The sequence below is a fragment of the Anolis sagrei genome, chromosome 4, assembly GCF_037176765.1.
Source record: "Anolis sagrei isolate rAnoSag1 chromosome 4, rAnoSag1.mat, whole genome shotgun sequence".
NCBI classification, from domain to species: domain Eukaryota; kingdom Metazoa; phylum Chordata; class Lepidosauria; order Squamata; family Dactyloidae; genus Anolis; species Anolis sagrei.
The window spans coordinates 187,404,593-187,427,483 of record NC_090024.1 but is presented as its reverse complement, the minus strand read 5'-3'; the positions used below and the strand labels follow the sequence as shown (position 1 = coordinate 187,427,483).

General features: G+C 40.0%; 1 protein-coding gene across 1 annotated transcript; it reads left to right on the top strand.

Moving 5' to 3' along the window:
- Positions 1-788: 788 nt before the first annotated feature.
- TSPO2 (translocator protein 2) lies at positions 789-14,111 on the top strand. The gene is made up of 4 exons (XM_060773137.2): positions 789-1,084; positions 3,401-3,625; positions 10,332-10,470; positions 12,928-14,111. Exons 2-4 carry the CDS (start codon positions 3,453-3,455, stop codon positions 13,105-13,107), a joined length of 492 nt encoding a protein of 163 aa, XP_060629120.2. The 5' UTR covers positions 789-1,084; positions 3,401-3,452; the 3' UTR covers positions 13,108-14,111.
- Positions 14,112-22,891: the final 8,780 nt, after the last annotated feature.

The following is a 22,891-nucleotide window of genomic DNA, read 5'->3' as shown; positions in this document are numbered from 1 at the left end:
GCATCAATGCCATGGAAGCTTGTGGGTTGCAGTTTGGTGAGACAGAGGAAGCTAAATTTATTTATTTATTTACCATATTTATATACCCTCTTTCTCAGCCCGAAAGCAACTCAAGGTGGTTTACAATCGGCACAATTCAATGCCCCCAACAACATAAAATATAATTATAAACAACATAAAATATAATTAAAGCCCCATTAGGGCTTTAAAGGCTAAAGCCAGCACTTTGAATTAAAGACCTTGTAAAACTACAGCTCCTCAGATGCTATAGCATTGAGCCATGGCATTGAAAGTGGGGCCAAAGTGGTTAATTCCAGAATGTAGCTGCGACCTAGTTGTGCATCTACACCAGGCATGGGCAAACTTGGGCCCTCCGGGTGTTTGGGACTTCAACTCCCACCATTCCTAACAGCTGGTAAGCTGTTGGAAATGATTGGAGTTGGAGTCCAAAACACCTGGAGGGACGAAGTTTGCCCATGCCTCTGGTAGAGGTTCCTTCTTCCGAAGCTTTTAAACAGAGCCTGTATGGCCATCTGCAACCCACAAGCTTCCATGGCATTGATGCACTGCGATTTTCCTGCTTCTTGGCAGGGGGTTGGACTGGATGGCTCATGAGGTCTCTTCCAACTCTATGATTCTATGATCTACACTGTAGGATGAATACAGTTTGGCATCACTTTAACTGCCATGACTTAGTGCTATGGGAGGGGTTGCAGTTTGGTGAGGCACTAGCAGCCCTCTTTGACAGAGAAGGCTCAAGACCTTGTAAAGCTACAACATCCGGGATTCCATAGCAGTTAAAAGTGGTGTGAAACCGCGTTCCTTGTGCAGTGTAGACGCGCCCTAAGTCCGGCCTGGGGCGGAGGCGGAAGGGGAGCGCCTCTCTCTCTGCTCCGCCCTGCGTTACACAAGCCTGCCTGGCTCTTGGCGAGTCCTCGCCCTCCTCTGGCTAGTATCGGAGCCTGCCTGCCTGCCTGCCTGGGCGCCGCATTGTGTTGTGTTGTGTAACCCGACACACCGGGCCCGCCAGAAAGCGCCCTTCCCACAGCCAGAGGCTCTCCAGTGTGAACTCAAGGCGGAGAAGGTAAGGGCAACCCCCAGCTGTAGGACTTTGCCAGACTGGTGGGGCTTCCCAGCAGAAGACTCTGTTAGTTGCAGGCATGGGCAAACTTCGGCCCTCCTGGTGTTTGGGACTTCAACTCCCACCATTCCCCACAGCCTCAGGGCCTGAGGCTGTGAGGAACGGTGGGAGTTGAAGTCCCAATCACCAGGAGGGACGAAGTTTGCCCATGCTTACATAAGCTATCCACACCATAGAATCAATGCACCTTGACTCCACTTTAATTGCCAGGTCTCAATGGTATGGAATCCAAGGAGTTGCAGTTTGGATGCATCACAAAATCATTGGTCCCTAAAGACACAAACTATAACTCCCATGCACCTACGCTTTTAACTGGCAGAATGCTATAAAACCATAACAGTTGTAATTCACCTGGGCTGTTGGATTTATTGCAAGTTGACTCTGCTTTAAATGTCATGACTCAATGCTTTGGAAATGTGGGAGTTGTAGTTTTGCAAGGTCTGTAGCTTCCCCAGCCGAAAAAGTGGTGATGCCTCAACAAACTGCAACTCTCGGGATTCCATAACATTGAGTCGTGGCATAGTCAAAATGCATCCATTCTGTAGTGTATAGACATGCAACCACCACAACAGAGCAAAAGGGAGTGCTCATTCCCTTCCTTCCAGGTAGAACCCCAGCTAAGCTTGACAGGTCTTGGCCTTTCTGGAAATGTGAAAAGCAAGGATGTGCCTGCATTGTAGACTAATTGCATTTTGACGCCCCTTAAACTGCCATGGCTGAATAATGTGGAATCCAGGGAGTTGTAGTTTTACAATGTCTTTGGCTTCCAGGTTGCTATAAGTTTTTTGGACTGTATGGCCATGTTCCAGAAGCCCCCCTCTCTGCCAAAGAAGCCTTGTGCCACACCAAACTACAGCTCTCAGGATTGCGTAGCATTGAGTCATGACAGCTAAACTGATGTCAAACTACATTCATTCTGTAGTCTCACACCAGTAGTGTAGATGCACCCCTAGGTTGCCTCTACAATTTGGAATCAATGCATTAGGACAGTATATTGTTGAAGGCTTTTAATGGCCGGAATTACTGGGTTGTTGTAGGTTTTCTCTAGAACATGGCCATATAGCCCAAAAAAACCTACAACAACCCATTATGACAGCACTTTACCTTTCATGGCTCAATGCTATAGAATCATGGGAGTTGTAATTTTACAAGGTCTTTTGCTTTCTCTGCCAAATTTCTAAACTGGTGTAGCCCATTGTCTGAGCTGAGCTGCCAATGCGTGGGGGACTGCAATCAGCAAATATAAATCGGATAGCCATCTTCTCCGTTTACAAGTATTGTGTGGTCATGCCATATCCCTCAGCAAAAAGAGCAAAATATATTGGAATTCCAGAGGCTTAGCAATGAGTCCAGAAGAACTATGGACCTGAGTCTTCAGGGGGAGTGTAACCCCATCTAACACAAGTTGCCACCCTATACCCTGATCCCTTACGACTGACTAGGAGGACCTCTGTCTTGTCTGGATTGAATTTCAATTTGTTCTTTCTCATCCAGTCCATTACAGCTGCTAGACACCAATTCAGGGTCTGAGCGGCTTCCTTGGCTTTCGATGGAAATGAATAATATAGTTGAGTGTTATCTGCGTACAGATGACATGGAAAACAACAAGGGAAATACCACATATTCTTGGTATAATTCCCCCCCCCTTCTCACCCATGTATGTGTGTTGTGTCCCACATCTAAAAAATTTCTACAAAGGCTATGAAAAAAAACTTTAACTTTCATATTTTATAAACATTGACAACCACAATATTGTCTGCTTGAGAAGACACCTGTTGACCTGCAAGTCTTTTGCAGGTCAACAGAACCTGAGAAAACCTTTGGTTATATTTTTCACTGGTTTATGACAGTAATAAATACTATGAAATGGAAGGTTTTAAACCTAAGTATACTTGGAGTATACTTGCAGTCATGCTGACCACATGACCTAGGAGGTGTCTATGGACAATGCCGGCTTTTTGGCTTAGAAGTGGAGATGAGCACCAACCCCCAGAGTTGGACATGACAGGACTTAATGTCAGAGGAAAACCTTTACCTATACTTGGAGTCAGTGGGCTAACTTCTAAGAAAACCCTATCTAGATGATCCCTTACACTAGACATATGACAGCCACTAGAAGATCGGAAAATAATTATGTAGTTGCTTTGGACATTCCTACTTGCTGTAGCCTATCAAATGAAACTCAAAACATATTCAGTGATCATAAGTGCATGGCAATGGGAAATAACAGTGTTTGATTATTGGTTTTCCATTTCAAAGGTGCTGAAGTTCAACAAGAAATTCCTTCAGTTGTCTGGGGACTGGATTGAGGATGTTGATTCATGCTGTTGGCTTCACAGCTTTTCCCCATCTCGGTGGATTTTTTGGCTGGTTCTTAACCCGGAAAGAAGTGCCCACATGGTTTGAAAGTCTGAACAAACCATCATGGCGTCCACCCAATAAATTTTTCCCAGTGGCTTGGACAACACTATATTCCAGCATGGGGTAAGGCTTTCCTGGTATGTCCTTCCTCGTCATCTCAGGTTACAATCCTTAATATGTTTCTTGGAAGCCAGCCCAGTGGGAGCAAATATACATAGGAAACAAGCATAGAATCAGATTAAGAGTCAGTAAAATCCCATCAATTGTTTCCTTTGTAACTTTGCAGTAACTACTTAATTACATTTGTGCACATTATATAATTACTGGGTTGCTGTAGGTTTTCTGGGTTGTATGTCCATGTTCCAGAAGCATTATCTCCTGACGTTTCAACCCCATCTATGGCAGGCATCTTCAGAAGTTGTGAGGTTTAATTACTGTTTCTGAAATTACTTCTAATTCCTTTCCAATTTGAAGTGCAAGAAGAGGGAATCTCTATACAACTGGCTCTCCACATTCACTGATGTTAGTCACAGGACCATGAAAACAATGAATAGAAACATTGCTTTTTTAACCATAGAGAATACTTTTCTAGGAATGTCAGTGAAGGTTGACGATAGAACATACTGGAGGACCTGGATATTCTTGGAGAGGTGTTTTCTCAAGGAATCACTAGGTCCTTCAATATGATTGCATGGTCAGCTTCTGGCAAAAATTAACCACAAAGTCACACTGGAAGACAATGATTTTAATTAAATCTAAAAATGACACCATGTAACATAATTTTGTTCCTGAGTCAAAATATCATTTACTGAGTGGTTCTATCACAGTGGTTCCTTACCTGTGGGTCCCCAGGTATTTTGGCCTACAACTCCCCGAAATCCCAGCCAGTTTACCAGCTGTTAGGATTTTTGGGAATTGAAGGCCAAAACATCTGGGGACCCACAGGTTGATAATCACTGTTCTATCATAAAAATATGGGGAAAGTTTATTAAACTGCAAAAACATCCTGTGGCACCTTTTGCTGTAGTTTTTCAGTTACCCTCCCATAGAGTCTCAACCAATTCAACATAGTTTGTGGCAGCCACAAACACAAAATTTCTGGAGTATAACAACTACTTTCAAAGTTAGTAGTGCATGATTAAAGAGGAAACAACAGTTTCAAACCAGAACAGGTTTTTTTTCCAAATTGTGTTACAGTGTACAAATTTGCAAAAGTCAAACCCACAAATGCAGAAATCCAGCTGTACATTAGGGCAGGGCTCCCAACCTTTTCTTGACCAGAGACCACTTTGACCAAAGACCACTCACCAACATTAGTACCAGAAGGGTTACGAATCAGTTTTTGGTGCACTTTAGATTCGGTTTGGTTATTTTTTCTAGCTTTAGTCTGGTTATGTATTGGGTGATTTTTTCTTCAGGTATATCTTCCTTCGTATATATTTTTTCATAGTATTTTTTAAATTCCTCTTGGATTTCCTTGTCTGTGGTAAGGTAAGTTTCTCCTTTTTTAATTTTTGTTATATGTTGGTTCTGTTTCTTTTTCCTTATCATCCTAGCCATCCATTTTCCCGGTTTGTTTGCTTCCTCAAATTCTTTTTGTCTAATATATTTGTATCGTTTGGCGACTTGTTCCAGTTCCAGTTGATGTTTTCTGCTTTTCAGTATTTTCAGTTTTTTTAGAGGAGATTGGTTCTTTGGATTTTTCTTAAGATCTTTTTCGTTTTCTTCTATCTGGCGTTCAATTTCCTTTAATTCTCTGTTTCTTCTTTTATTTTTGATAGCATTTTGCTTTATTAAATTGCCTCTTGTTACTGCCTTCATTGTATCCCATATTATTTGTGGGGTAACGTCTTCTGTGTCGTTGATCGCAAAGAAGTTTTTGATTAGTTCTTTATTCATCTTGATATCCTCCTCGGTTTTTAGTAAGTTTTCATTGAGTCGCCACTTTCTATGGCCTTGTTTTTGGGATAGTAGTAATATTATTGGGCAGTGGTCTGATGTATCTCTTGCCATGATTTTAATCTTTTGTATTTTGGTAGTTAATGTCTTCGATAGCCAAATCATGTCAATTCTACTCCACGTTTTGTGGCGTGCAGAGTAGAATGTGTATTCCTTATCTTTTGGGTGGCAGTGTCTCCAAGCGTCTTGGAGGTCGAATTCTGTTTTGAAGTTTTGAAAGGTTTTGGGGAGTGTAGGGTTGTGTGTTCTTTTACCCTTGCTTCTGGTTTCACTCTTGTCTAGATCTTTGTCTAGTATACCGTTGTAATCCCCCACAATTATTAAGTTGTCGTGTTCGATTTTTTGAATATTTTCTTTTAAGTATTCTATGAATTTGGTCTTGGGCCCATTAGGGGCATAGATGTTACAGATCAATGTTTTTTTCCCCTCTATGTCTATCATTATTGCGACAACTCTTCCTTCCTTATCTTTAAACATAAGTTCTGCTGCGATGTTCCCCTTAACATATAATACTACCCCCCTTTTTTTTGTCTCGTAAGATGAATAATATTCTTTACCCAGTTTTTTCTGGACCAGGAGCGCTACATGTTTGTGCGAAATATGAGTCTCTTGCAAGGCTATTATTTGGCAATGTTCTTTATTTATTTGATAAAATTTTTTTCTTCTTTTATTAGGGCAATTGAGGCCATTTACATTCAAGGAGTATATTTTTAAATTTTGACTATACATCATCATGTTTGTTTTCTGTTTCTCTTTCCTCCTCCTCAAGTTCTCCTGCTTCTCTTCCTTCTCTTTGTATTATTGTCTGGGTCGGTCTGTATTCCTCATCATCTGTGGATGGTGGTCTTGCTCTTTTATTTGCTTTGCCTTTTTTTTCCAAGATTTCTTGGGATTCCCCACCATAATCCTTTCTGAGCATGTTGTAAAATTCTTTAGCTTTACCCTCACTTTTGATCCAATATTTTCTCTCCTTGTAGGTGATCATCAGGCCTTCTGTTTTCTCCCACCTGAATCTTATCTTTGATTTTGTTAATTCTTGGGTCAGGAATAAGTATTTCTTTCTGCGATTTAGTATTGATTGTGGAATTTCCTTTAATACTATGATTTTCTTCCCTTCCAGTATTATTGGTGTCTTGTTTGCCTGACTGAGGACCTCATCTCTTGTACATTTCCGTGTGAAACACACGATTATGTCCCTAGCTAGTTTGTTTTGTTTAGCATAGCTGGACTGAACCCTGTAGATTCGGTCCACTTCTTTCCCCATCGTCTCTTCTTGTGTGTTTAATAGTTTCGCTAGGATGCTAGTCATTTTTAGTCTTAGATCCTCTTCTGTTTCTTCTTGTAGATTTCTGAATCTAAGGAGGTTTTCTAGCTCTTTTTGCTGGAGTCTCTCAATTTCCTTTTCCAGTTTTTCATTTTGATTGGATATGGTTTCTATGTTGCTTTGAATTTTCTTTTGTGTTTTCCCTATTGTGTTGTTTTCTGTTTTTAGGGCTTTGATTTCACTACAAGCCTCGACTAGATCTTTTTTCATTTGGCCGATATCTTCTTTAAGTTCTTTCCTTATCATATCCAATTGTGTTTGGTGTTTTATCTGCCTCTCAGTTATTGTCTTTAGTTCCTTTTGGTTTGCTTCTTGATTTTCTGTGATTTTCTCTGTAATTTTCTGTAGTTCTTTCCATATATCTTTCATGTTTACTTCTTCCTGTCCCGAGCCTCTTCTTCCTGTGCTTTTTAAGTCTTTAATTTCTTTTTCCATTTTTGCTTTTTGTGAGGTCATTATTTTTGTTTTTCGGCCTCCTGTGTGCCCTTTTTAGCTGTTTGTTGTTCTCTCTCAAGTTATCGGTCCCCAGAAAGAAAACAGGATTAAACAGGGTAAATAAATAATGAAAATTAACTGCTCTGTTTCTTAAACCTTAAGAATATATCACACATTAATGATTACAGCACTATTACAGCACTTCAATAAGCTACCTCATTTAAATATGCCTTTTAAATTATTTAATAGGTATGCGGTACTCTCCTCTTCTTCCCCCACTCTATTAAGTGCCGGGCTGTTTATCCCTTAATCTTTGTTTTCTTTTCTCCTAACCTCCTATGATGTGTCCTGCCCAGTTTAGGGCCTTGGTCTTTGATCCTTAAAGGAGGGTCCTGGTATCTCTGTGGTCCCCCTTTCCTGTTCCCTGTCTCTTATTCTTGTCCTCTTTGGCCTCTATATTTTCAGTCCTTTTCTTCTATTTTGTCATAGCCTTTCCTTTCCTACTCTTTCCGGGTTTGACCCTCTTGGTCCCCTTGTATTGTTATTGGATTGAAAATCAGTCAGTTTAGTTACCATTGGTTGTTTCTCCACACTGTCCCTTCCCGTTCCGCTGCTCTGTCTGGCTCCCCTCTCGCATCCTCTGCGGGGTCGCAATATCTTCGATGTGCTTCTTCCTTCTTCCTTCGTTGGGTCGCTGTTCTGGTCCTTAGTTTAGTCCCTGGTTTGGACCCTTACTTCTTCTTGTTCCCCTTCACCTCTCCTCTCCCCTCTCTCTCCTCGTTTCCGTCCTTTCCGGCTGCTTGCGCCGCTTCCGCCGCGTTGCGTCGCGTCTTTGCGTCGCTGCGTAACTTCCGCCGCCTCGTTCCTTCCTGGCGCGCTTGGCTCCGTTGGCTCCTCCCTCCTCCCTCCCTCGCGGGGGCCTTTGTTGGTCTCCTCGCTGGTAACGGGAGGTTCGAGGTCTCCTTGCTGGCAATGAGAGACTCGAGGGGTCTCCTCGTGTGGCGGTCTCCTGATAGATATTAGAGATATGGATATATTAACTTATTATCTAAAATGTAATTCTGGCAAACCAATGAAACAAACGGAATGGTCAGCGGTAGACGAATATGTAAAGACGAGGGCTGAAGAGAGCTCTGCCCAATGAACAGAAAGGGAAAACTAAATGACTACAAAGATATACAAACATATAGATAATTAGGCTAAAGAAATTACACCTCGAAACCGAGGAATAATTGGTGGTGTAACACTACACGTAACCACACTGACAGGAAACAAATTGGAAGTCTTTTTAAATGTGTATGTATTTCACACCATGTGTACCTTATGTCAAGTGTTTTGTATGAATGGAAGCATGAGTGTTGGGGGGGAGGGGGAATGGACGTGCGCTGTGGGGGGGAAGGGGGGAGAAGGGTTCTCTGGATAATTTCCCACCTTTTGTCTGTATTGTTCATAAGGACCCCGAGGATCAAGAAATTTGCTTAACACATCTACTGACACAGGGGGTCTATATGTTTATATATTTACATGTTTATATGTTTATAAAACTGCAAAACTCAATAAAGATTTATTCAGATTCGGTTTGGTTATTTGGGGTGCTGATTCAGAAAATTGCCTTGGATAGACCACATCAGATCTCGTTTCTGATAAAGAACATATGCCATCCAGTAGTTGCCATCTGTTTGCCCACAGAAAATGATGTTTAAAAATCTAGAGCTGATGTGGCAGCAGTAGTAATCTTTTGTGGCAGTCAGCATCTCCCCTCCCAACATCCCTGTTGCCTCAGCAGTATAAGAGGATTTCGTGAGACCAGTCGCTCTCATTGCCACATGTTTTTGAGGCAATGGTGTAGTAATGGGGAGTCCAGGGATCACTGGTGATCCATGGACAATAGGTTGGGAACCATGGCACTAGGGTAAGGATAAAGAATAACACTATTCATAAGATTTTCAAGTAACCTGTACTGAAGAACTGGTGCAAATATTTCTACATTAGAGTTTCTCAACCTGGGGGTCAGGACTCCTGGGGGGGTGGTTGTGAGGGGGTTTCAGAGGGGTCATCAAAGATAATCAGAAAACACATATTTCTGGTGGTCTTAGGAATGCTTTTGTCAGAGAAGGCCGACAATCTCTCTGCCTGTCCTTCTCTTACTTTTTGGTGTTGGTGAACTGCAACTGTCAGAATTCAAAAACAGCCTCTGGATGTAGGTGAGCTACAACTCCAAAACTCAAGGTCAATGCCCACCAAACCCTTCCAGTATTTTCTCTTGGTCATGGGAGTGCTGTATGTTGAGATTGGTTCAATTCCATCGTTGGTGGAGTTCAGAATGCTTTTCGATTCTAGGCGAACTATAAATCTCAGCAACTACAACTCCCAAATGACAAAATCAATCCCCCACAAGCCCACTAGTATTCAAATTTGGGCATATTGGGTATTTGTGCCAAATTTGGTCCAGTGAATGAAAATACATCCTGCATACCAGATATTTACATTACAATTCATAACAGTAGCAAAATTACAGTTATGAAGTAGCAACAAAAATATGTGTTGGGGATCACCACAACATGAGGAACTGCATGAAGGGGTCACAGCATTAGGAAGGTTGAGAAACACTGTTCTACGTAGAGACAGGTCTGAATTTTCAAGGGAGTGTGTGTTGTATATACAAATAGATTATGACATTTCGTGGCCTTTCTTCATCTAGTCCAGTGAATCCAGGGCCACTGACATGTGGTCTGATGGACTTCATTTGTTAGTCTGTTAACCCTCTTTATGTAGCATTACAAGACAATATGTAAGTAATGAGGCCTTAAGATCCTTAGCTCCCCACTGCTCCTGCCTACTTTCCTAAATTATCTTTGCCTGATTAAATAATATATGGGTTCAAAAGCAGACACAGGCGTTTTCTACTTCCTTGGTTTGACCTCATAAAGTTATTGCCACAGAATAGGCTGGGTGTCAGAATATTTGTCGTTTGAGATGGCTTGCAACAAGGTGACAAAGGTCACCAAGTCAACTTCTAAACTGTAATTAACTGGAAAAAGCTCCTTTTCAAATGTCTGTTCAAATGGGATGTCCAAATGCAAATGACTAAACCGATTTCTTTTCCTCCAGGTATGCTTCCTACTTGGTGTGGAAGGACCTTGGTGGCTTCAACAGTAATGCTGTAGTCCCCCTAGGTCTCTACGGAGCTCAGCTTGCTCTGAACTGGGCATGGACTCCTATATTCTTTGGTGCTCATAAACTCAAGCTGGTAAAGTTCCCTTTCAATTTGTAGGACTACTATACTATCTTTAGTTTATATACTTAGCTGCAGACTTTGGTCAAATTATTTTTGGACTTCAACTCCCAGAATCCCCCAGGCAGAATGGCCATTGGCCATGATGATTGGAAGACACTAAGGATTGTAGTTCAGAAAAAATAACCTTTCTACACTGTCATTATTTGGAACCTCTTGGGAAAATGTTTACGAATCTGGATATTGAGATTTAGCATTCTAGATTGTTAATTTAAGTGTTTGGGTATTTTCTGAGTTTCTGGAAAAAATAGCAAGAAGATTTCTATCATGAAGAACTGGCAGTCCAAAATTTTTCAGTTCCTGACAATTCTCAGAAGCTCCCAATTCTTGATTTCATGTCCACATTCCCAAAGGAGGAAAAAGAGAAGGCAAACTATACTGCCTCAGAACAAAGCCTGCAGTCTAAACACATTCATTGATATTTGCTAATGGTGATAATTCATGAGTTTTTCTGGTTCCAGAATGTTGGAATTGAGGTTCTTTATTACAGACTTGTATAACTAAAGCAAGAAGATATTTGACAAGCCAAAGCAAAAGGCTTGCGTTGCCTGTTTGTCAAATATTGCTTCTGCTTTCCTGCCAATAATATCTCTCGCTTGCAGTTGTGTTTACTCTGAATTTAAGGCAGCTGTGGCTGTACAGTGAAGGCTGTGAAGTTTGCAATCTCATGATCTGCATGCTCCATTTTTCCTTGTTAAGGATTGTGCGTTTGAGATAAACATTTCAGGCACCTCCCTTGACCTGAGGGAGCAGATACTGGATTGTCAGCATCAGCTTGCTATTTCTGTGCATCCCATTAAACAGCAAAACACACAAATGAAGGCCTGAATCTCTAAATGTATTACTATTTGCATATGCAGAGTCCTTGTTGGATTTTAAAATCTATGAGGTGTGTTAGAAAAGGAAATGCACATTGCACACAATATATTTTAATTCAAGACTTCAAGTATATGATGCTAATTGAGTTAGCTATGTATTGATCTCAAAAAGCAGCATTTCACTGTTTCTTAAAATATAATGCTCTAAATTACATTGTTAGCCCCAGCTAGAATAGTTCCACTGTTCTAATAGTAATTTGGTAAGTTGCCACTTATATCAATTCCATTTATTCAGTGGATCTACTATATCAGGATTAACAAAATTCCGGTCTAAGGCATTTAGCTTATGTATCTTTCCTGCATTTCTTTAGAGTTTTAAATTAGTATTTTAATATAATTGCTATGTTGTTTTTTCATGTTTGCTTTGTCTATTGTATGTTATTTTAATTCACATTGTGCGTTGCCTCCAGTCCCTTATTGGAAAAAGTCAAATGACTTGAAATGTATATTTTATTTTATACATCTCTAAAGTTAAAATAAAATATACATTTCAAGTAATTTAACTTACAGCAACCGCAATAAGTCAAATGGCTTGGCCTAGAGCCATCAGTCAAATGACTTGAAATGTATATTTTATTTTATATATCTCTTTATCTCTATATCTATCTATCTATATATGGATATCTATATTCATTTACAGTATTTATATCCCACCCTTCTCACCCTGAAGAGGACTCAGGGCAGATCACAGAACACATATACGGCAAACGTTCGATGCCATTATACACTGACAAAGACAGCTATATATAGATAGAGGTATATATAGGCTTTCACATCTTTGGCCTCTTGGAGGCTTGTGCTTGGCTCCGGCCACTGGGGGGTGCTGTCGCTCCATCTTCCATGCCGAAGAGCTTTGTTCGTAAACTTCCTCCTTGATTGAATTGCCGGCATTTTTCTAGCATTTCCTTATGGGTGCCTCAAATACCTCCACATTTATCTACTCATATTTTCTTTCAAACTGCTAGGTAGGCAGAAGCTGGGCTAAAGGCCAGGAGCTCACCTTGACCCGGGCTTCGAATTGTTAGCCTTTCAAGTGGCAAAATTTACTGCAGCTGGCGGTTAACCTGCTGAAACCTTCCAGCCTAGAACAAAGTTTTCTAGACTGGCAGGTTGACTTTAGGCTGAAATAATTCCAAAATACTCATTTTTTTTCTTGCCACTGATTTGATCCAAAACTTGTTCTTAAAATTAGGGGCAGACTCAGATTGTAGTTTGACTAGAGTGAAGAGAATAAATCTGAAAATGGGAATTCTTTTGGATTAAAAAAAACTTGGCCCTTCAATTGGAAACTTTTGCTGCTGCAGAGATAATACCTCCTGTTATTTGGACTGCTACAATTTGGAGCAAATGTCTTCTTAAATTGACAAATGTCTTCTAAAATTTGCTGGGAGTATAGGCTATTACTGTCTTATTCTACCTTGAGTCAAGGAATTGTAGTTCTCTTATAGTCTAGCTAAACAAATGATTTTTGCATTATGCCAAATGAATCATGTAGACTTTTATCTCTCTTTGTCTTTGTCTTTTTCTCCTCCAGGCTCTGATTGACATTGTGGGTTTGTACGGTCTTGTGCTGGCCACAATGTACTCCTGGTATCCAATTAACAAAACCGCCACACTATTGATGGTGCCTTACTTGGCTTGGCTAACCTTGGCCTCTTCTCTTACCTACCGCATCTGGAGAGACAATCCAGAAAAGGGAAAGAAGAGAGAATGAGAAAAGAATGGATAACATTGAAGTCACTGGATGATGCAGGACTTTTGAATGGTACTACAGAAGGAAATGAATGTACAGACCCAAAAGCATTGCCCATTTCTGCATAGAGTGATAGGCAACAGGAAGGGGCCCATGTTTGTCAGACTGCCACACAGCTCAACTCTTATTAGGACTCAACATGCAATCTTTCATATGTCTACTAAAAATAATCCAAAAGGCCTTGCTTTCAGGTACATAGGTGTAAGAATGCAACCTCAGCATCACATTGCGTTGATATTGTTAGGTTTCGGATGTATGGTGATGCCTTTAATAAAGCTTGAAATTGACTTTGATTAAATCTATCATTGTATGTAAAGAATGGTATCAAAGGGAAAATGAATTTTTCTGGATGTGCATTGTGCTCAGAATCTACTTGTGTGTGATTTTTTTTTAAAAAAAAGGTGAAGATATGTTCAAAAATGAGGTTTGCTTCACTCACTTTTTTTTTGGTAGATTGAAGACATTATTACCTTTACTCTTGACATTTTCTTCTTTCTCTTCATTTACCTCAACTATAAAACTTTAGATTGTCAGCTCCTTTTGGACAGGAATGTGTTTACTTATTTGTCTGATTGAAAAGAAATGAATGTATTACATATGTACCTAAAATGTGACATATTCATGCAACAAAACACACGTTTACAAGCCCCCTTGTTTAAACATGGGTCTGTTTCTGGGGAGCTGGAGCTGGTCATGGTTCCCTGTTATTTGGATTCTTAATGCCATCGTTGTGTTTGCTCCAAAGATGAAACATGTGACTAGGATCACATGCTTGAAATGAGACATCCTGACTTAATTTTATGTCCCTTCTTTGTACATGCCATTTGCTACCTGGATTGGTACTTGCAAATATATCTGTCATGCAGAGAAGTTTCACAAGCAGATCTTAACTTTGAACCAAAGGAATCCAGTTTGAGTGCCAGAGATCATTTTGTTTTACACTAATAAATGTTGCCTTACTGTGACTTGTGGACTTTTTCTGAATGGATCAATGTGATTGCCTCTGATTTAGGAGTTTATGGGGGGGGGGGGGGGGGGGACCCATGATGTAATATGAACACCAAGGCTTGGGAAACTTAGCACTGTAGTATTCATATTAAATAATTAAGGTAAAGTAAAAGTTTCCCCTGAGATTAAATCTAATCATGTTTGACTCTGGAGGGTGGTGCTCTTCTGCATTTCTAAGCTGACGAGCCGGTGTTGTCCTTAGATATCTCCAAGGCCATGTGGCCAGCATGACTGCATGGAGGATCGTTACCTTCCCACATAAGCGGTACCTATTGATCTACTCACATTTGCATGTTTTCCAACTTCTAGGTTGGCAGAAGCTTGGCCCAACTGCGGGAGGTCACCCCGCTCTCTGGATTCGAACCATCAACCTTTTGGTCATCAAGTTCAGCAGCTCAGCAGTTTAACCCGCTGTGCCACCAGGAGACTCACATTAAATAATTAAATACTTAAAGAGACTTAAAGAGTTAATATAGGTTTTGCAGTACATCCCTTATCTGGAATTCTGAAATGTAAAATACTCCAAAGACCCCCTCTGAACAAGTTCTGCTAAGAAAAACCCCAATTGGGGTTGCCATAAGACAAATGTATATTTTATTTTAACTTCCCACTCCACAAGGTAAGCTCACAGCCCTCACAATGGGGTATAGAAATATTTTCCAATAAATTAATGTGGGAAAGATTCTACAGGTGCAATACTTGGAAAAATATGGGGGAAATAAAGAATGGAGTTTTTACTGACTGGTAAAAAATCATCTTCTCTGGCCCAAAGTGTTTTTGTTATTCAAACAATTTCAGACTTGACTCATGTCATTTGGCCAATCTTCCTTGACACAACCATTTAGAGAGCTGTAGTGCCATCTAGCGATATGAAGAAAAGCAAACATTACTACTTTTTAAAATTCTGTGCTGTCACATCTATTTCCAATCTATCCTAGGGGTTTCTCATCCAGATATACAGTATTCAGAGGGATTTTTCCATTGTCTGAGGCTGAGGGAGTGTGACTTACCCAAGGTCTCCCTATGGATTTCTGTAAGCTGGGGTCTTAGTTCAACACTTAAACTACTACGCCATGCTGGGTTCCCTTTCTGCCTGTTGCCACTCCACTCAGAAAAGGGAATTGATCCTTTCTTGATAAGAGTTAAGGTACTGTACTCATGTTAACCTGTGTGTAGATTGACTCTGGGGTTTTTTTGGGTTAATTCTTTGCCTAAAATTTCTAGACTTGTATATGAGTTTATTGAGTGTAGTGAACCAGCAAAAAGCAAAAGTGTCACTATCTCAGCCACCCATATGAACAATCTTGGAATATTTTGAATTTTGGAATTCTGGATAAGACATGCTCAACCTATACCAGTTTTTAATATACCCTCTTTTCATAAGGCAGGCCTTGAAAATAATAATTCATACTCTAGCAGTGTGAAAACAACACAACCGTAAAGTACTTATCATGAAGCTGTCTTGAAACGTGTCCGGAAAATTTCGTTGCTTCAAACTGCTGTCCATCTATTGTTTAAAACCAAACAGAGCATATAACTGTTGCCCCACTTTCTTCTTTGGGTGCATCTATACCAGGCAAGGACAAACTTCCAGGTTTGCCCATGCCTGGTCTACACTGTAGTATTAATGACATTCCACATCACTGTAATTTCCATGGCTAAATTGAATTCTGGGAATTGTAATTTTATAAGTTCTGTTATAACTTTTATAAGGTCTGCCTAAGAATGCCAATGCTTCATCAAACTGCTAATTCCAGGATTCCATAGTACTGAGCCTTGGTAGTTAAAGTGGTGTTGAACTGTACTAATTTTACAGTGCAGATGCACCTTGTGCTTTAACATACGAATTCTCACATTTCAAGCCCTAAACATCTATGCACTTGAAGTACTTTATTTATTTACCATATTTATACCCCACCCTTGTCACCCCAAAGGGGACTCAGGGCGGCCTTACAACACGGCACAATTAAGTAACCTCTCTCAATGTGAGGATTGACTGCGAATCTCCATAGATTCAACCCTCAACACTAGAAACAGGAGCTTTTATAGCATGAAGCACACTTCTCAAAGATGACTGCCACATAATAATAATATAATAAACTTTATTTGTACCATGCTCCATCTCCCCGATGGGGACTCAGTGCGGCTTACATGAGGCCAAGCCCAAAACAACAATTACATGAAATAAAACAAAACCGAAAACACAAATAATAAACAATAATAACGCAATTACATAAAACAAAAGACAACATACCAATATAAAATTACAATAAACACAATCACAATAACATACATAGTTATCACCTTACTTTCCAATGCCTGGTGCTGCCCTGCAGATAAAAAGGTCCTTGGGGAAGGCTGAACTCCTGATTGTCAAGATTCTGGATCAGATTTTGCAAGGTGAAACTAAACCATATCTTCTCACTCCTCCAAATCCCATCTTCTAACAGCTGCAGCCACCAAGCATGCCCATTTACTAGCTGGTGAAAAGTAACAAATGCCAAAAGTGCTCAGCTGTATTCCTATAGCAGGCATTCTCCAGGGGTTCCAGAGTTCTGCAGATACCTTGGACTCCAAAAAGACAAATAAATGGGTTCTAGAGCAAATCAAGCCTAATTTTTCCTAGAACACAAGGTGACTGTCATACTTTGGACATATAATGAGAAGACATGTTGTTACGTGCTTTTAAATCATTTCCAACATGGCAACAGTCATGGGGTTTTCTTGGGAGAATCTGTTCATAGGGGGATTGCATTTGCCTTCCTCTGAAGCTGAGAAGATCTGACTTATTGGAAAAGACAATGATGTTTGATAAAATAGATGAGAATGAGAAAAGCGTAAGACCAAATTACAGATGGCTAATCTTAAACCAGATAGCTAGACTCAATCAAGGAAGGCATTGCCCTGAGCAGGGCTGTTGATGGCACACCACAGTGCCTTGGAAATCCCTTACTCATAGGTTCATCATAAGTTGAAGTCGACTTGATGGTAGCTAACATCATTATTAGCAAGATGCCAGCCAATCTCTTGCAAGCCTTGATTCATGTTGTTTTTAATACCTGACTATTTGACACTGACATACATCTGAAAGGGTCACATTCTGTTTCTGTCTCTACAAACACTCCACTCATGAGCTCCCGAGAGGAACAGCTAACTAACTTGATCCTCCACTTGCTCATAGTCAAAAGCCAGCTTCCAAATTTGCAAGCTATTAAAAGATTTTTGCATGTAAATGGTTTTTAGCCATTGGCACCAGTCTTGTCCCATCTGGTGCCTGGTATTTTGCTCAGCAATGTGTGTGTAAAGCAGAGCTTGGAAAGATTCCCTTTTTGGGACAACGCTTCCCGCAATCCCTAGCTACCTTGGTCTCAGGGGGTGATTGTAAGAGTTGAGCTTTCTTAAAAGTAATTTTTCTGCACTCTGATTTAAGTCAGCTTCATGTTTCAGTTTGAAGGAACTGGATTTTACTTGTTTAAATTTTAATGTTCCTCCCATATCCTGTATAGAAAACTTGTTGAGAATACATCCAATCCTTACAGCAAGTCTATTGCCATTGAGAATCTCATTCATAGAATCTACATAGATATGCATAGATTCAGGTTGTAGGAATCTAGGCCCAAGCATGAAGGAGAAGCACAATCACTCCCAACATTTTAAAATTTCTCAACTCTTGCTTTCCTTTTTCCAATCCATTAAATAACCCATCAATGTTTTTAGATAGTGATTAAGTTGCCTATGATCCCCAGCACATAGGCAACAAGTTGTTAAAGCATTTACATACCGTTTGACACCACTAGATTAACACATTTGCTTGCCTTCTGAAAATCTTAACAGGGGAAACCAATTAGAGGGGTGGTTTTGGCATGCAACCAATTAGGGGTGGCCTTGGCATGCCACAAAAAAAGGCAAACTAATTAAATCAGTCTGTGCAAAGATTCACTACATCCTTCTCCTCATAGCTTCCTGCATACTATTTTGGTGATTACTCCTGTTTGACAGTATGAAGCAGATCTATACAACAGTATACAAAATCAAACCAATCTGCCCATGAAATTACTGGAAAACCTCCAAACTGAGATGGGGCAATGGGTTGCCATAATGGAAAGAAAAAGCAAACAACGCCCTCTAAGTTGGTACCAATTATGTTTGTTTATTGTTTATTTGTCTTGCAATGGTTACAACGGAAGGCACCGAGGAATGGCTGCCAGACAACGTATCCAGGGATATGTTTTGTTTTGATAATCAGCTGTCCTATTTAGTCATCCCTGTCTCCGCCTGATGCCGACAGTGTCTTATTTCAACTTTGCTTCTGGCCAACTAAATATTTCCTGAGCCTGGGACTGCAATGCTCTCACCCCAATTCCGCTTCTTGGTGACAGTCAAACTAAACTGAATAATGAATAGAAATAATAGAGACTATGCTGCAGGGGCACAGTCAGCTGATGTAAAACACACAAACACACACATAAAAGGAAGCCCCTTAAACACAATCCACTGAAAGTTATTAAGACATTAATCTTCAATTTTATGAAACTCTGTCAGTGAGTGGAGCTAGGGGCTCATCTTGACTGCTATATGACACTAAATAAGACAGTGATTTATAAAGTAACTTCAATCACAATGGGAAAGACTGTGAATTATGATTAATGACACAATAAAAATGGTAGACATTACTAACAATTTTAATCTGTCTTTGAAGTTAGTGACACGGATAGATATATTTGAAACATCATGAGACAACTATTCACTGTGCAGTAAAAGAGGTCCTGATTAATATTAGACGTATGCAATGACATGATGTAAAAAACTGTAAACGCCTTTTAGAAAGAACCATACATTATGATATCAAAGATCAATTTAGGAGGGCACAGAAACATTTCAGAGAGGCAATCCTATCACACGAAAATTGAAAACAATAATCTCTCTTCATGGATTTTGTTATCATGGTTGAGATCCTCTTTGACCTTAGTCGAAATAGAACTCCACCAGATGATGATGCCTCAGAGGATGATAGCTGCTGGGAGTGGGATCGGTATGTGGGGAACTTTCCCAGTATTCCTTGAGCCAACTTGAATACAATAATATCTCTTCATGGATTTTGTTATCATGGTTGAGATCCTCTTTGACCTTAGTCGAAATAGAACTCCACCAGATAATGATGCCTCAGAGGATGATAGCTGCTGGGACTGGGATCGGTATGTGGGGAACTTTCCCAGTATTTCTTGAGCCAACTTCTGCTTATTTCTATTAGGAATAGGCCCCTGCTCAGCAATGTTTTGTCAGTAAACTGGATAGAAAGGCCTAATGTTAGTGTGACTTCTGGTTACACAAGCATAACTCTTGATAAGGGAAATGACCAGTTTTCTTCATGATTGATGTTCTCTCATATTTATGGAGTAGAATTTCCATGTGGAAGAATGTGGACTTTCAGAGAACCATGAAGAAAGGCTGAAGGAAATCTATTACATAATTTTCACACTGAGATATTAAGATTTAGGTCTCTTATGTATCCTTCTGTGTAGAGATGAGGGATGGATAAGGTTTTTGTTTCCACTTCTTTTTGTTATTTTTTAACCAAATCCACCCATTTCTTCATATCCATGCAGGAAAGAACTAGGGAGTTTAAAACAGTAATATCCGTAAAACTGACATCTGACTTAAGTTATCACTTCTTTCTTCAGAGGAACTTCTTACCATCAACGTTTACATAATAAGACACTTCAAAGACTTCTCTTTGCTCGGAATAGCTCGCAGACATGGCTAGTATCTACAGCTAGAATTCACACACAAAAATTGCAAATGTCATCAAATTCAGGAGGGAAAAACCTTGATGTTTAACAAATATGTATCCAGGAGCATATGGAAGTGGCAAATTTCCCACATGTGCACTTCAGACCTTCGTGTGCCACACTAATTTGCGGAGTGTGGCATCACTTTTCTCCATCCTGCATGCAGTCTTTGTTTTTGCCTTACTACTACATACAGCCCATGGTGGTCTGCCTATATTAATGCAGAGAACTGCCGTAGAAGGCGTTCAGCAGCAGCTGTGAAAAAAGAGAGAACCACATTCCAGAGATTAGATTAAAGCTCAGCTCTGATCTTTGCAGAGTGACTGGCTCCGGGGAAAGTTTAAAGCAGTAGGAATGACGGGACCCTGATTAATCCAGCAGTCAAGAGCTTCCAAAAATAAAGTGGGTCAGAGGGACAGGAGGAAGAGGACAGAAGAGCTATCATTCATCAGCTCAGGATCCCCATCCCCACAATTCCTTACTAAAATGTCAACGGTTGGGGTGTTGGTATTTCAACATAGTTACCACTCTGGGGAGAAAAACAATACACTTTCGAAGGAAAATATTCCATACCATTAAAATAATCCCTCTGTGCATAAGATGAGAGCCAATGGATAGAATATCCTATAACCTTTGTTGTCATTGTCTCATTTGAAAAATAAAACATCTGAGCAGCAGTATATCAATTGTACAATGTCTGTTTGTCAGGCCTCAGCTCTCAGCTTTGTTGCTACATGAGTCCAGCTGCAGCAAAAGGAATGTTGAAGAAATCTGGAGCATACAAACAAGTGATCTTTTTAAAAAATACATTGCTGGAAATACAGGTTGACCACCTCTTTTCCAGAATTCAAAATTCTCCACATGAATGGCTGAGATAGTGATATTGCAATGTACATAAATGTTGTTTCATATGCAAAAGTATCCAGAATAATGAATAAAATTACTCTCAGGCTTTATGTGCAAGGTGTGTATGAAACATAAGGAAATTTCATGGTTAGACTTGAGTCCCATCTCTAAAATCTTTCATTATTATACACAAATATTCCAAATTTTAAAAAAAATCCAGAACACTTGTGGTCCCAAGCATTCTGGATAAAGGATACTTGACCTGTAGTAAAAGGAAAAGCTAACAATTCCATACTACAGAGGTATGAACATGTGGGCTCTAGGTGATAAAGGATTACAGCTACCATCATTCTTCATCATTGGCTTGGAGCTGATGTGAGTTGCAATCGAACAACATTTCAAAATCCATGAAATCCCCATCCCATAAGTATGAAGAAAAAGTAGAAAGACAAAACTATCTTTGTTCAAACTAGGTCACCAAATTTTCACTAGTTTTATCTAGCTACTGCAACCCTCTGTGTAATATCCCATATTGTTCTCAGAGGACACTCCACCAGGATCAGTTTGGAGTTGGGAGAAAACCACATAAGAGTCCTTTAAGATGTTGGAATAACAAGATATTAACACCCAAGAAATGGTGAGTGGAGGGGGAGAAGGATAAAAATCTGAGGGAGCAAGGCTTATATCTAGATATACATAACACAAATACTGCTTTCTATTATTAATATGGTTGCATACATGAGTGGTGGAATTCAAAATCTTATATTCTAAATCCTACATGAAAGCCATTCCAGAGTGTCACCACCCTCAGGAAAGTTTTGGTAGCTGAGCACAGATCAATACAGTAATTCCAAAGGTATGCTCATAAAGCTACGTAGTCTAGCTGTGTGCTCTATATACAGTTTCAGAATGAATACATGCTTTACTAAAGTGCCAGTAGCCAAGATCAGCTCACCAAACCTTCCCTCCTCTTAGATCTAGACCCCAATCTGCTGCATTTCAAATCCATTGCATTTGAAAGAGTTCACTTATTTCCAAACCAGCTCAAGCAGACTCCTGTTCTGGTGAGCAGCATGATCTCCACCTTTCCACAATTGTCTACACATTCAGAACGTTCATTTTAATGGCTCCATAACTGTAAAAGTCCTTGGTGTTTAATACTCACTAAGCAAAATACTTACCGTGTACAGAAGCAAGAGAAGCACAAACATTTCTAATATTTCTTTTCAATCAATGTGATCTCCTTGAAAATACAACAGCAATATTGATAATCAGGCTGGTGCAGTAGTAAGAGTATTATACGGATTTGAAAATTGCAGGTTCCAGCTTTGTTAGATAAGTAAGTTTTGACATGTCTCAACTTTTCAGCATAAGACAGATCTTCAAGTCCAACAAGTTTGCTAACACATGAAAGAGACTAAGAAAAAGACCTATCTCGGTATCAACTGGAATATCATTCCACAAATTCAAGCATTTTATTGTACGATATTGTACCTTCAAAACATGACTTATGACAACCTTAAAGTGAACTTATTGCTTGATTTTCTGGGGCTGACAGTGGGCGACTTACCCAAAATCACCCAATGGGTTTTCATGTCCAAATAGGGAAATGAACCCTGCTCTCCAGAGTTATAGTCCAATGTTCAAACCACTGACTAGGCCACACTGGCTCTCTTATTGTATGACACTGGTGTAAAATTACTACTGGGTCTTAGCTTTACCCAATATTTTAAAGCAGTGGTTTCCATGAGAGGAATGTAAAGAAGGTCTTAATGTCATATCAAGCAACTGACAAACCAATTAAGAAAAAAAAGGTAGTGGCATTGCACCTGCCTCTTCCTCTCTACTTTTGAGGGAAGGGTGTTCTCTCAAGGGCAGCAGGAGGGCACCCTGGCAAGTCCAGAAACATATAGCGGTGGGTAGCTTTCCAACTTTGGATGGAGATTCCTGTCATGGCCGTGGATAAATAGGTGACTTCTGCAGCCAGGATTTTCCACCCATGAGATAACCCACCCACACAGACCTATTCGCTTCATATTTAAAATAAAGGAGGACAGAAAGAGGCCAGAGTCAGAATGAGGGAAAGGCGACACCCGAGACTG